The sequence below is a fragment of the Microtus ochrogaster genome, chromosome 4 (assembly GCF_000317375.1).
Source record: "Microtus ochrogaster isolate Prairie Vole_2 chromosome 4, MicOch1.0, whole genome shotgun sequence".
NCBI lineage: Eukaryota > Metazoa > Chordata > Mammalia > Rodentia > Cricetidae > Microtus > Microtus ochrogaster.
The window spans coordinates 57,733,308-57,748,393 of NC_022011.1; the positions used below are offsets into that span (position 1 = coordinate 57,733,308).

General features: G+C 39.5%; 1 protein-coding gene across 1 annotated transcript in view; it reads left to right on the forward strand.

The window, feature by feature from the left end:
* The window catches only part of Kynu (kynureninase), a 127,929-nt gene that overhangs the window by 9,270 nt on the left and 103,573 nt on the right, over window positions 1–15,086 (forward strand). Inside the window, exon 2 of the mRNA XM_005346379.2 lies at window positions 2,466–2,647. Coding sequence (XP_005346436.1) covers window positions 2,479–2,647 — 169 coding nt within the window. The 5' untranslated portion in view covers window positions 2,466–2,478. The remainder of the gene's footprint in view (window positions 1–2,465; window positions 2,648–15,086) is intronic.

Sequence of the window (15,086 nt, forward strand, 5' to 3'; positions counted from 1 at the left end):
GCATTCTGCTCTGTTTACTCCTCCCTCCTGTTTTAACCTATCAGGGCAAGCAGCTTCTTTATTTAATTAACCAATGACCTTCCTCCATCACTCTTACATCTTAATTTAACCCATTTCTATTAATTTGTATATCACCAAGAGGTCATGGCTTACCATCAAAGTTCTGCCATGTCTGACTCTGGCGGTGGCTCCATAGTGTCTCTCTGACTCTGCTCTTCTTTATCCCAGCATTCAGTTTAGTCTTTCCTGCCTATATAGGTTCTATCCTATCAGGCCAAAGTGGTGCAGGAGAATTGTCTGTATTCTATCAATCGTGTTTTAAATAAACGCTGATTGGCCAGGCAGTAAGTATAGGCAGGGCAATGAGAAAAGGAGAATTCTAGGAAGGAGGTAGCCCATTGCTCCTGATTCCTGCCCAGACACTGAAGAAGCAGGATGTGATCTGCCCTGCTGAGAAAGGTACCGAGCTATGTGGCTAACATAGATAAGAATAATGGGTTAATATAAATTATGAGAGCGAATAAGAAGCCTGAGCTAATGGGACAATCAGTTTATAACTAGTGCAGACTCTGGGTGGTTTTCTCTGGGACTAAAGGGCTGGGGGACTGGGCAGGACAGAAACCCCAACGAGCCCAGCCCTCATGTTATAGAACCACGTCCAATGTGTAGTAGGCCATAATGCTACACCAAGGCAGTTTTCTTTATTCATTAACCAATAGAAACAACACATAGACAGAAGGACCTTCCACACCACCCATATACATTTTATATATAGTATATTAATTAGTGAAGTAAATTTCAGAAAAATAAATTAATAATAAACCTCCAGTGGTCCCTCAGGAAGGTTCATCGCACATCCCCAAACACGAAAAAGTTCTAGATGGTAACAAATAGAATGTGGTTTCAAAAACCACCACGGAATCCTGTTTGCTCTGAGGTGATCAAGAAGCAGTAGGTGGTTAAGTTGCTCTGGTATCATATGAAGACAAAGGTGAAATTCAGAGAGCACTTTCCTCTCCAGTAATATAATTTGGATGCTAAAAACTCTTGTTAAAGTTTAAGTTATCCATAATTTTAAAATGTTGTTATATGGAGAATTAGGTGTCTCTACTTAAAAAAAATATCTTCATTGTCACAGTTTAGTAAAGTAGCTAGTTAGAATGAGATGAAACAATAAATTTGTGGCCTTTATTTTAGATAAGAATGGAATAAGGGATAGGGAAATGGCTCAGTCACCAAAACTACTTGTTTTTTTATAACAGAACCTGGCTTTGCTTCCCAGCACCCACACAGCTAACAACTGCCTCTAACTCCAGTGCCAAGAATCGGATTCCTTCCTCAGGCCTCTGTGGACACTGCACACATAGGGCGCATATACATATATGTAGGTGAACAATCATGTTCACAAAATAAAAATAAATAAATCCTAAAATTGAAAAATGATGGAATGAGGAGTGTAAAGGAGATGCCTCAGTCAGGAAACTATCTGCTCTACAAATTTATTTCTGCTCTCCAGCACCTGCAGAAAAATTTAGGCGCAGCAACAGGCATTTGTAACCCCAGGATGAAGGGGAGGATAGAGACTAACAGATCCCTGGACCTCACTGGGATGCCAGCCTAAGCTGTGGGTGAGCTCCAGGTTCAGTGAGAGCACCTGTGCTAGAAATGTAAGAATAAGTGTGTGAAGACAGTACCAACACTGATGTTCAGTTTCTGAATGCACACACACAGATTTGCAACCCACAAACCACATGCACATAGACACAGAAGCATATGCATGCTTACATACATACATACATGACAGACATAAAAAAAAACCAAAAAAACAGCAACATTAGCAACAGTAGCAACAAAAATTCTTCTTCAATCTTAACTATTTTTGGTTTTGTTTATTTAGAGAAGTTATCACCATGTATCCCTGGCTGGGCTGGAAATCTCTCTACAATCCAGGTTGACCAAAAACCCACAGAGATTTGCCCCTGCCTCCCTTTTGTGCCACCACACCTAGCGTAATATTTCTAAGTTCAAACATTTCTAAGTTACTACTGTTGTTATTTTATTTATAACAAAATCTTAGGGTGAGGTTTAAAGCGAGTAATTCCACTGTCCTTCCACCATCTAAGTTACAGGAATGGAACTTAGGTTTTCAGGATTGGCAGCAAGGGCCTTTACTCTCTGTCCCCTAGCTCTGGCCATTTCTGTTTGTTTGATTGGGGCTGGGGTAGGTTTCAGTACGTAGCCCATCCTCATGATGTAGCTCAAGATTGTGTCTCTCTCTCAGTTATTCTCCTACCTCAGCCTTCCAATTCCAAGATGATATGTGTGTACCACCACTCCTGGCTATGATTCCATTGTTTCTGAAACTGCAAAAATGGGAATCTGAGTTTAAAAATCTCGAAAAGGGATAATACTCCACAGAAAAGTGACGATGGTTATATTGTTTCATCATTTTATTTCCTTTTCAGATATCAGCTTGTGATGGAGCCCTCGCCTCTTGAGCTCCCGGCTGACGCAGTACAGCGCATCGCGGCTGAACTCCGATGCCACCCAACAGATGAGAGAGTAGCTCTCCACTTGGATGAGGAAGATAAGCTGAAGCATTTTAGGGACTGTTTTTATATCCCCAAAATGCGGGATCTGCCTTCAAGTAAGACTACAGGGAAGGGTTTTGTAAATCAATTTAGTGATTAATTTATCTCTGCTAAAACATGGGATTGTCATAAATCTTTGAAAACTGTTGTTCTATGGCATAATAGAGCTCTTACAACTGTTTCTGAGAAAATAGCAGGCCCCTGGTGCTACCCTATCAACCCGTCCACCTACCTGAGACTCATATTCTTTATGTTTCTTATCCTTCCTGAATACATTGCTCACAAGATGCTTTTGCTGTCAACTACTTCTCTGAATAATACAGCAGCTGATTGAAAGCATAGGCAGAGGCGTTTGCTTGTTCTCGGCACTTAAGGCACAAAGCAATGCTTTTCAAAGCGATATTAGGACATGTCTTATTTTGTGGCATCTCATTGACGATAGCGTGGTGCTTGTCTGAGAGCTAATGCATTTGTGGCTGGGAGTATTAGGAGGCATATTATATGAACAGCTATCTTTGCATGCTGTAAAAAAAGGCAACACGTGTCAGAGCTACAAGAAACCCACACTGCAATTCTCATATCACAAAATGGCCTGAATGGTTCTGTTCCGGAAGAAAGTCCTGTTTGTAAACATATGGAGCCCAGGCACAAAGAATATGAAAAATCTCATATTGAACTCCATTCCAGGTTGACTGGAATGAATCACAAAATCATCCTCATGTGATTTCTACAGTTCAACCTCCTTTAGTTTTCCTTCAAACTTAATAAAGTGGGTGCCCTTTCAAATACTCAGAATCCAAGAACCTCCACTAACATTACTTGGAATAGGATTGGGTCACATATTCTAATTTGGCTTCCACTGTATGAACACCCATATGAAATGTGACACCTATAGGATCGATTCATGTGTGACTGCCATGTCTAGCATCAGCCATAATTTTGGAAAGATGAAAGTGGAGTGCAAACCAGGTGTCACAGGAGGAATATTTTTGCCTCAGAGTTGGACACTTAAAAATAGATGAGATGTAAAATTTAGTTGTGGGAATTGTAGCATATTGTTTTCCTATGTGTTACAAATAGAAGACTCTGGAATGGAGATATGGCTCAGTGATTAGGTGCACATACTGCCCTTTTGGAAGAACAGAGTTCAATTCTCAGCACCCATATCAATGGATTTCAACTGCCTGTAATTACAGCTCCAAGGGGATTCAATACCTCTGGCCACTTTGGGCACCTGGTACACAGACCCACACAGAAGCAGACACACATATAAATTTTAAAATAATTTAATTTTTAAATAGAAGTTTCTTGCACTGCCTATATAATCAGTTAAGAGTTTGTGTCATTTTCCCAACTCTAAGAATAATATCTACTTTGAGTTTTTGCAAACAGATCTGCTTGGGCAAGTAATGGCTGATTCTTAAAGAAAATAAAGAGTGATGGTACATTGATTCACTAATAATTTAAATTGGTTTTAATAACCTGAATTTCAGGTAGTTAAAAAAAACTAATTTATCAAGACAAAGCATGGTTTCCTCACAAGCAGCCTGAGGGTGAATAGGGATGTGTAAGCTCAGTCTACGTTTCCAGCAGAATTGTTCAAAGTGAATACGCTTTATAAACATTTTCTTGCATACTATTATAGACAGGATCTGAATATTCATAGAGAGATGCTGGTATTTTTAATGCTTTACACTGTTCTGCAGGTTATAGCCAAACGTGGAAGGAAGGAGGGAAGGAAGGGAGGGAGGGAGGGAAGAAGGGGGAAAGAAAGAGTGGTAGGGAGGGAGGAAAGGAGAGAGGGAGAGAGGAAGGGAAGAAAAGAGGGAGAAAAAGAAGAGAGAAAATGTAAGTGAGTAGTACATGGTGGTTGTGAGGAAAGGGGCCATAAGACCAAAGAAGTAAAAGTAATGGAGGTGAGGGAAGGGGCTGAGCTTCAAGACACACTTGAAATATTTATTAAAGAGTATATTTAAAATTAGCAGACATTGCCCCAGCCCAGCTTTATGGTATAGGTTAAATAGCAGTGATATGATTCATGTAATTAGGCAACTACTCATCTAAAGAAAAAATACTAAAGTCTTTTGCTGTTTTACTTTGTGTGGTCCTGACTTAGAGTTCAGGAAGGTAACAGTGAAGTTTCACAGTAGTAGGAAACACGTGGGTACAATGGGAAGACAGGGTCAGGCATGTTCGCTTCTTTAGGAGATTTTCAGTGTTTACCTAATATGTCTCCACTGAACTGGAACAAAAGAGTGCTGATAAAATGTCTTTTTCTTTATTTTAAAAAGGTTGTATTTAAATGGATGTGTAAGGCTGCATTAGTTTAACCAGTCTACATACATGTAAGTGCCCTTGTGGACTGGAGGGCATCAGACCCCATGGAACTGGAGTTCCAGTCTGTTGTGAACTGCATAATATAGGTGCTGAGAACCTGGCTTCTCTGCCAAAGCAATAAACACTCTCCGCTGCCAAGCCATCTCCCCAGCGACACATTCATCCTTAATAGCCACACGCCAAGCTAACAATTCTAATACTATAAAGGAAAATGAGAGTGGAATCAGGGAACAGCTAACAGCTGGGTTAACAGTGAAATTACAAATTTGAGACTCATCAACATTTAGGTAGCATTTGAAAATATAGGCTTGAACATTAAGAAGTACACATCCACCGGAATAAAATTTCTGGAAGCAAAACTGTAAGCAAGAGCCTGGAAAAAGCAAACTCTTAGCAGAGTAGGGAAAAGAAAGTCAGGGTACACAGAATGTGTGTAGAGAGGCATTCAAAGGAATGAGGGTGCTTACCGATTTCCACAGTCAGAGCCTGAATCCAGCAGTTAAGACAATGTTATTTAGTAGGCTTAACTTTAATCAAGTCATTGGAGTAATAGTGGGGAGGCATTCTTGCAGATGTAATTGAAAGAATGGAAACTGGAATTTACAGCCATTCTCCAAGAATCTTTCCCCTGAAAAAAAGAAAACCAGCGATCACAGGGAGAGAAAGGAAACCTCGGATGTCTTTGATCATGGCTGCACTTTAAGAAGAAGAAGCCGACAAAAGTGTGCATTAGAAGTTATATTTCTCAGCTAAGAAGAGTTTCTATTAGCTTTGTTGTCTGCACCAGCATTTTCAGCTCATGGGACCAACAAACCTTAGATAATATAAACTATTAAAGACAGTCTTTGTCGGTTCTCAAGAGATGAGGATAGTGGGCAGGATCAACCATTCGGATAGATATTTCTTGAAGAACTTTCATGGCCCCGTCTGATCATTACATTCACCTGGCAAGGCAGTCTATTCTTTAATCTTCAGTGTGGGAAAAGATTAGAATTAAAAATGTGTTTATCAAGAATCCAAGCTTTCACCCAAGAGTGGAGGCAAGGTCTACTTCCTCCTTCAGTTGTTCTTTTAGTTACATTTCTATTGCTGCAATAAAGCACCATGACCAGGGCATCTTTTTAAAATTGATATTTATTGAGCTCTACATTTTTATCTGCTCCCTCCCTGCCTCTCCCCTTCCCCCTTCAACACCACCCCCCAAGGTCCACATGTTCACAATTTTCTCAGGAGATCTTGTCTTTTTCTACTTCCCATGTAGATTAGATCTATATACGTTTCTCTTAGTATCCTCATTGTTGTCTAAATTCTCTGGGATTGTGGTTTGTAGGCTAGTTTTCTTTGCTTTATGTTTAAAAACCACCTATGAGTGAGTACATGTGATAATTGTCTTTCTGTGTCTGGATTAACTCATTCAAAATAATGTTTTTCTAGCTCCATTCATTTTCCTGAAAAATTCAAGATGTTGTGTTTTTTTTCTACTGTGTAGTATTGTGTAAATGTATCACATTTTCATTATCCATTCTTTGGTCAAGAGGCATTTAGGTTGTTTCCAAGTTCTGGTTATGATAAACAATGCTGCTGTGAACATAGTTTCACACATGTCCTTGTGGCACGATTAAGCATCCTTCAGATATATGCCCAAAAGTGGTGTTATTGGGTCTTGAGGAAGGTTGTTTCTTAATTTTCTGAGAAATCGCCACACTGACATCCAGAGGGGCTGTACCAGCTTGCATTTCCACCAGCAATGCAGAAGTGTTCCCTTTTCCCCACAACCTCTCCAGCATAAGTTGTCATCAGTGTTTTTGATCTTGGCCATTCTTACAGGTGTAAGATGGAATCTCAGAGTTATTTTGATTTGCATTTCTCTGATGAATAAGGATGTTGAAAATTTCCTTAAGTGTCTTTCAGCCATTTTTGATTCCTCTGTTGAGAATTATCTACTTAGGTATGCACTCTATTTTTTTTATTGGATTATGTGTTCTATTGATGACCAGTTTCTTGAGTTTCTTTGTATACTTTGGAGAGGCTACCTCTGCCTCATGTGGGGTAATGTAAATCTTTTCCCATTCTATAGGCTATCATTTTGTCTTGTTGACATTGTCCTTTGCTTTAAGGAAGCTTTTAAGTTTTAGGAGGTCCCATTTATTAATTGTTTCTCTCTGTGTCTGTGCTGCTGGGGTTATATTTAGAAAGTGGTCTCCTGTGCCAATAAGTTCAAGTGTATTTCTTACTTTATCTTCCATGAGCTTCAGTGTGGCTGGCTTTATGTTGAGGTTTTGGAGAGAGTAGGGATACAAGAAACACACCTAAACATAATAAAGGCAATATACAACAAATCAACCACCATCAAACTAAATGGAGAGAAACTCTCAGTGATTCCAAGACAAGGTTGTCCATTCTCTCCATATCTAGTCAATATAGTTCTTGAGGTCCTAGATAGAGCAATAAGACACCAAAAGAGATCAAGGGGATACAAACTGGAAAAGAAGAGGTCAAACTTTCACTGTTTGCTGTTGGTATGATGGTTTACATAAGCAATCCCAAAAATCCTACCAAGGAATTTCTATGACTCATAAACACTTTTAGTAATGTAGCAGGATACAAGATTAGCTAAAAAAAAAATCAGTAGTCCTCCTGTACACAAATGATAAAGGGCTGGGAAAGAAATAAGAGAGACAACACCCTTCACAATAACCACAAATAGCATAAAATATCTCGGAGTAACCCTAACCAAACAAGTGAAAGAGTTGCATAAGAACTTTAAATCTTTGAAGAAAGAAACTGAAGAAGACACTAGAAAGTGGAAAGCTCTCCCATGCTCTTGGGTAGGCAGAATTAACATAGCAAAAATGGCAATCTTACTAAAAGCAATGTACACATTCAATGCAATGCCCATCAAAATCCACAAAAAAATTCTTCACAGACCTCGAAAGACCAGTACTCCACTACATATGGAAAAGCAAAAAACCCAGGATAGCCCAAACAATCCTGTACAATAAAAGAACTTCTGGAGCTTCTGGATGCATCACAATCCCTGACTTCAAACTCTGCTACAGAGCTACAGTACTGAAAACAGCCTGGTATTGGCATAAGAACAGACAGGAGGACCAATGGAACTGAATAGAAGACCTGGATATTAATCCACATTCCTTCAAACACCTGATTTTTGACAAAGAAGCAAAGAAAAATATCAAATGGAAAGAAGAAAGCATATTTAACAAATGGTGCTGCCATAACTGGATATCAACATGTAGAAGAAGGAAAATAGACCAAGGCATCTTATAAAATAAATCATTTAATTTGACTTACAGTTTCTGAGGGTTAGAGTCCATGACGGGGGAGCAAAGAAAAACTGAGAGGTTGTACAACTGCAGATAGAGAGAAACAGTGGGAACTATATGAGCCTTTGTAAACCACAAAGCTGTATCTAAGTAGTGCACCTCTTCCAACAATGCCACACTTCCTAATCCTTTCCAAACTGTTCCACAAATTTGAGATTAATATATGTTCCTATGAGGGCTGTTTTCTCTCAAATGCCCACAGCTGTGTATCTTTTCCCCTAAGGGGAACTTATTTTCAAGAGCATGGGGAAATCTTTTTTTTTTAAGTCCTCAAAATATATCATTTCTTTGGATGTCTTCCACCCCACAATTTCCAGAGCACATACAGGACCAATAGACTCAAAAGGCACATAAGACTGTATTGATGGTGAGGGGTAAGTCTGAGAGTGAACCATAGTTTTCTCAATCTTCCTCTTAGATGATAAAGTCCCAAGGGATTTGAGTGAAAATAGCCTTGTATCCTCATAAAAATAAAAACCATCTTCTGTTTGTCACCATGAATTGCCTGTAGCTATTTACCTATTAGTGAAAGCATGTGAGATTTATCCCATTCACCGGGTATCTCAAGTGGTGTTATTTTTCAGGTGTTATTAAGGTGACCATATTTTTAAGTTTCATGGGTGTACCTCCCTGTCATACATAGAAGACACTATCATCAAGTAGCTGTCCTGGTCCTCTGTCTCTTAGGTTATGCAATCCCAAGAGGGCAGTTCTGAACGCATCTACATATAAACAACACTAAAGGGATTCAGCAGGTTGCATTTATAAATTTATATAGATATGTGTAACAATAACAATTAAATAATAAGAAGTCATGAAAAATGAAAAGGATAACCATTTCTCTCACAGGATAATATCAAGAAATCCAATAGCATTAACCAGGACTTAATGAGGTATTGTGGTAAGTGATGATAGTATTAAGTCACTCCCAGCAATACACAAAGATATGAACTCATCCCATTCTGAACAATAGTGGACTAGACACAGATACAATTTTTATTCAGAAAATATATAAACCAGATTAATGGATCTTTACTATGTGACTAAGTCTCAGTATTCAGGTACATGGGTACCATTTTACAAATGAGTGCCGGATCTCTGTGCACAACATGAGTTCAGAGGCTCACGTGTGACTCCATATGTGAAATGGCCTGCTACTGAGAGAGGATTCTTTGTGTTTTAAGTTTTGTTTTGATGATGCTTGGCTACAGCAAGGAACTCCCGTCCTGTGGGTGACACACTACCCAGACTCAAAGGACCCCGGTTCAAGTATCTCTGTTAGAAAACTGAGACTTCAATTTGTCACGTGTTTTGCTGCTGACACTAGGGGCAGGAAAACAGGGAACAAGTTTGGGAAGTGTCCACATTGCTTTTGTCCTCAGAGATGTGGCCGAGAAACTCAGAACTGAATCAATACATGGCTACAGGGAATTCAGACGGAAGGCATTAGCAGAAAACAAACAAACAATTGCAATGTCCCGTTCATTCTTTAGGGAATTTTGCTCTGACAGGAACGGGAGTAGTAGGAGTCTCCTAGAATTCTGACAGACCACAAAGCCTGCCGTTAGGGCTTCTGCATCTGTGAATTCCTCAAGATTAACAAGACACCCTGAAGCTCTTTTATAGTTTCATTGTTTTTCCACTTCTGGCTTCCTAGTCTAATCTTCAGATGGCCCTTAAACATGAAGCTCTATCCCAACCAGCTTATCACAAACTGAAAATATCCTTAAGTGAAAAAGGGCTTGAAAGTTAAAAACTATGAGCAGAATTTAAGTTTGTTAAGTTGAACCAACTCATGCCTCTGCTGTCAGTCCTCAAGAACCATTAGAAGGCCACTAGACACACCACAATAGACGCCAGTGTCATCCTGAAAGTACTCCACCATGTCAAGTTGTGTCTGACTGCTACCTAAGTACAAAATGCAAGCAAGGGTTTCTACAGTGCAAAGGAAAGTAAATACCCATTGTACCAGACTTGAATATTTTTTTTTAATAAAAAAGCTTTATTTTAAAACATTTTAAAGGGAGACTATGTTACCACCCTCATGTTTCATCTTAATGGCCGGAAAGAGAATTGTTCCTTAGGAAGTTTGACAGGCAGAATTATATGTATTGGATAATGGAAGAAAAGGAAGCCTTCCGTTGCCTCTTGCTTTCCTTCTGAGGCATCTTCAGTTTTGACCTGATTCCTCAGAGGACTGTGATCTCAGATTTATGGACGTGAGCGTAAGTCCCAGCTAAGTGCTATTCCAGACTGTTGAGATCCAGTTCAATATTGCCAACAGGAAAAACAAGCCAGTTACATTCGTATCTCAATTATTAAAATTGGAACAATTTTACAATTATGGCAGCTTGTACCCAATGAATTCAGGTTACATGCCTGGTTCTTCTCGGGGAAAGGGAGGCTCTAAATAATCTAAACATGAAGGAAACAAGGACAGTTGGGCCCTCTGTTTTCACCTGGTGATTGTAACATAACCAATAACCTTTTCATGTCCATCAACATGCAAAAACATTGTGCAGCTTTGACAACCAGAATATCCTTCATTTATTTCCTTTTTTTCCCCTAGCTTTGTCCCCTGCCCCTTTCCCTCTCCCTGCCCTTTAACATGGAAAGAAATTATCAATTTAGGTAAAATTGAAAATAAAAACAAAAGCGATTTATTTCATCTTTCTTAAATAAAGAGTTACTAGTTACAGCGTCCCAGTGATAAAGTAAAACTCTGGATCAGGACTCAAATCAGACCACCCAGTCCTGGAGAAGACAATCAGGGAGCAGCCTGAACAGAAGTAGAAAAGTGTCCTATGTGCAACTTTTATTGCACACTTGTCAGGGAGGTAACAGAAAAGTTAGCGACAAACTCAATAGAAAAGCTCTTGTCATTATATCCATCCCAGGCCTTAGCAGATGGACACAGGAGCAGGACACAGTCATCTGAGCTGTTATTGTCAAGACTTTGTGTATTGGAATCTCCCCTGCCTGAGCAAATTACTAAGGAAAATAAAAGCATTCTGTGATGTTCTGAATGGGCAGGGTCCCAGTTCCACTTTGCATGATGGTGTTCTTGTCCCCCAGTTTGCATGTTGGTCTTGTTGTCCCCTCCCTGGCCCTCTGCTGTTCACAAACACCTGCTAAACAAGGAAGAGGGAACAGGTGGCCTCCTCAAGGTCTCATCTGTACAGCAGCCATAGAAGCCACAAAGGCTGTGCCGGAGGAGGATGGAATTGGGTCTCACGGAAGATTTGTAAAACGTGGCCAAAGTAAGACTCATTGCAGAGCCCTGTTTCTACTTCCATTCCAGAAGCCTCTGAGGATACCACCCAGCACTGATAGCGGGCACTCAGTGAGCCTCTTGTCAACAGCCGGGAAACCAAAAGGCTGTGAGAAGGAAGATGTGTTTGAAAGGGGAAGATCTTTATTAGCAAGCTGATAAGCTTGGGTAGCACTGAGGGCAGTGATGGAAAACCCATCCTCATATGCTCACTGTGCTCTCAGTGATTCTTCTCTAGGGAAGGGAAACAAAGACAAGGCTTAGGATTGTCATGGGGATCCATCACCCTGTCTGTCTGGCTTTATGGTCTGACTGATCATAAACTAGAAACTTCATGTCATACACTGCCATGCAAAATTTTGTTGGCACAAGAAGGTCACAAGTATGTAGCCTAGGAAGCAGTTTCTCTCATAATCTCAAATATGTTATTCTTGGCATAGAAGGTAACCTTAGAGGAGAAAGACTGGATAGCTTCCAGGAAAAGAAACCAGAGGGATCACACAACATGGAGTCGGCCAGGACAATGAGATGGCTGCTCCTTCAAACTTTCAGTGGCTGGACAGCCATCGTTCCATTTTGATCAAAGTGGGACTGAACATACAGTATGTGGAATGGTAGATTGAAAATTGAAATTCTAGCCTAGGGCTGGGCAGAGTGGTACATCCCTCTAAAGTCCCAGCACTTGGGAGGCCAAGGCAGGCACTGTGAGTTCAAGGCCACTGTGGTCTACGTAGGGAATTCCAGGACAGCCAAAGTCAGAGAGAGAGAGAGAGAGAAATTCTAGTAATTTCAAATCAAACAGCTCTGTAATAACATCTGAATCCCACTGTCACATAGCTACTCACTTACCATGTGATGTTTTCACATATACGTATAGGGAAGGACATGCTACATATGAATTCTTTCAAAGCAAATAATGTATCTTTTGGAGTTAAATCTCATATTTCATTTTCTTTCATTTCTTTTTCTTCTCCTGTGCCCTCAAGCCAAAAACATTACCATAAAACTCTCTTGTAGTTATCACAGCAATCTGTCCTAAGATGCTGTTGTCAAAGCAGCTTTGGGGCCTGACATGTGTTTTGAGTCAGGACCTCAGCTTTGACAGATTTGCCTTTTTGTGTCACTCTGGGCTTTGACATCTCCAAAGCACAAAGTGCTGTTCTCAGGTTCACTGAAAAAGAATGTCAAAACTGGACAGCAATGTTTTTTTTTTTTTTTAAAAAAAAAGAACATGTCCTTCACAATAATTAAAGAATGTTAATTCTTTATCCTGATTTATTCTAATCACAGACATTTTAAGGTTTTACTTTTCTGAAACTGAATTAATGCAAGTGTCAATAGTCACACTGGATACTGATATATAAATTACAGCAAGGCCTGTGGGGCATACATTCTTACCTCACTCACTAACATATTAATTCATTACAGAATCATTTTATTTCTAAATATTATATGCACATAGAAAATGTTGGCATTTCTTTAGAACTACAAGGTCACTTCTGAGTTCACTTCATAATTTTGAAAAAATGATGTCGATTACAACAACAATAATAATAATAACAATAATATCAATAATGGGCTGGGCAGATGGCTCAGAGGTTGAGAGCACTTTCTGCTCTGCCAGGGGACCTGAGTGTGGCTCAAAGCACCCATGTCGGAGAGCTTCCCACCTCCTCTATCTCCATCGTCAGGGGATCTGATGCCCTCTTCTGGCTCCCATGGGCACCTGTACATTCTTGGCAGGCAGACAGACACACACATGACAAAAGGAAATGTGAATTCAAATAATGATAACAGTAAAAATGATAAAGCTAATTCATGTTTTATGCATTAAACTTCTGCTAGATTCTCAATATGAGATTGTTACTGCTTATGTTTGTTCTGAGGAGACAGAACCTTTCTGAGGATGTGATCTGTGAGGCAGCTGGCTAGAACCTTTCTCCTGGAGCCTAACGTGAGCCACTTGACATAATAGTATAAGCTGACTGATATGCATTTCATCGTGTGCAAGGTGGAAAGACTTCCTTTACAGGGCTCAATTATTGAATCTTAAAACATTTTAAGTGGGGTCCCTCAAGTCTTATATTCCTGAAATTGCATGGCATATTAAGTGGAGTGTAAAATACCATTTACAGCCTTGGTATTTCCATTAAGCTTGAGGAATCTGCATTTTGTTTGTTTGCTTCACTTTGTGATTTGTGTGTGTGTGTGAATTGAGTTGAGTGAAAGACTTCCTAGAGTAAGCCTGGATAATTTGCTAGGTGATATATTTTTTTACTGCTTAATACAGAGGTACTCTATAGGAACAAGTTCATCTTGATCCATCTTTGATTCTAGCTCAGGCACTGATATTTCTATTTTTAAAACAATAGACTAGAAGTAAATCTAAAGAAGCATGTGAAAATTTCCTTAGCATTTATAGCATTTTAGAGCCATTATTTCATTAACGGGTCATAATCACGTTAAAAAGCAGCAAGCATATAGGCATATAGAAATAATTTTATATACAAGAATATAAATATACTTACATGATCTGAAAATAAGTAGCAGTTTACCTATTTCAATTATAACATACCTGTAATTGATATGCAATGTACTTTCAATTAAGAGCTTGTGTGAACAAGTTTTAATACTAAGTGAATGGTCTAAACACCTAATGAGCACATTTTGTGTGTGAGGAAAACAGTATAATAGAAAATTCACATGTATAGAAGACATAAAACTCTACTTACAGACATTAAAATAATTACAACTTATAATAGCTTCATTAGTATGCCTGCAAATATTAAACGTCTATTTCCTTTGAGTTAATCAACCCAGTAAAAGCTAATGGAGCTTAAGTCACTCCAAGGAGGCCCACTAGGGAAATCTACCTGTTGGATTCAGTCACCTCAGCAGAAGTTCTGAAAAATCTGATTTGGCACCAGAGGTGAGAGGCAGTAACTGTAGACCTGAAATGCCAGCTGAAGGGAATAGTAACTTCTCTAAGGGTCTGGTGGGCGGTTGTGGAAAGACATTTCTGGAATACTTACAATAATTGCCTCCCCAGGGAAAAAGCTATCTACATGCACTGAGCGCTGAGTTAGGTTTCCTTTTGTTCCTGTGCTTTGCAGCATTCTTGGTTTTGTTTCTCTTGCCATTTTCCCCTCTGATGGAGGGCTTAGAAGCAACATCAGCCACAGAAAAACAAGTCAGACTTTGTTTTTCTGGAGTTAGGACAAGCGTTAGATAAAGCTTCCCATCAAATATGACAGGGAAATTTTATTTTTAACACATGCATACAGCATGCGCTGATCCAATCATGGTGATGAGCAGGTACAGTTCCCTGTCAGAACTTTATGCTTGGAGTCATCAAGTTCCTTCCTCCTGATTCTTCATAAAATGCGGAACAGCTATGATCTATATTCTCCCCATTGTGCAATGAGATAAGAGACTTTCCTCCATCAGCTTATGATGTGGGAATGATTTCTTATTAATAAAGAAACTGCCTAGGCCCATTTCATAGGCCAACCCTTAGGTAGGCGGAGAAAACAGAACAGGATG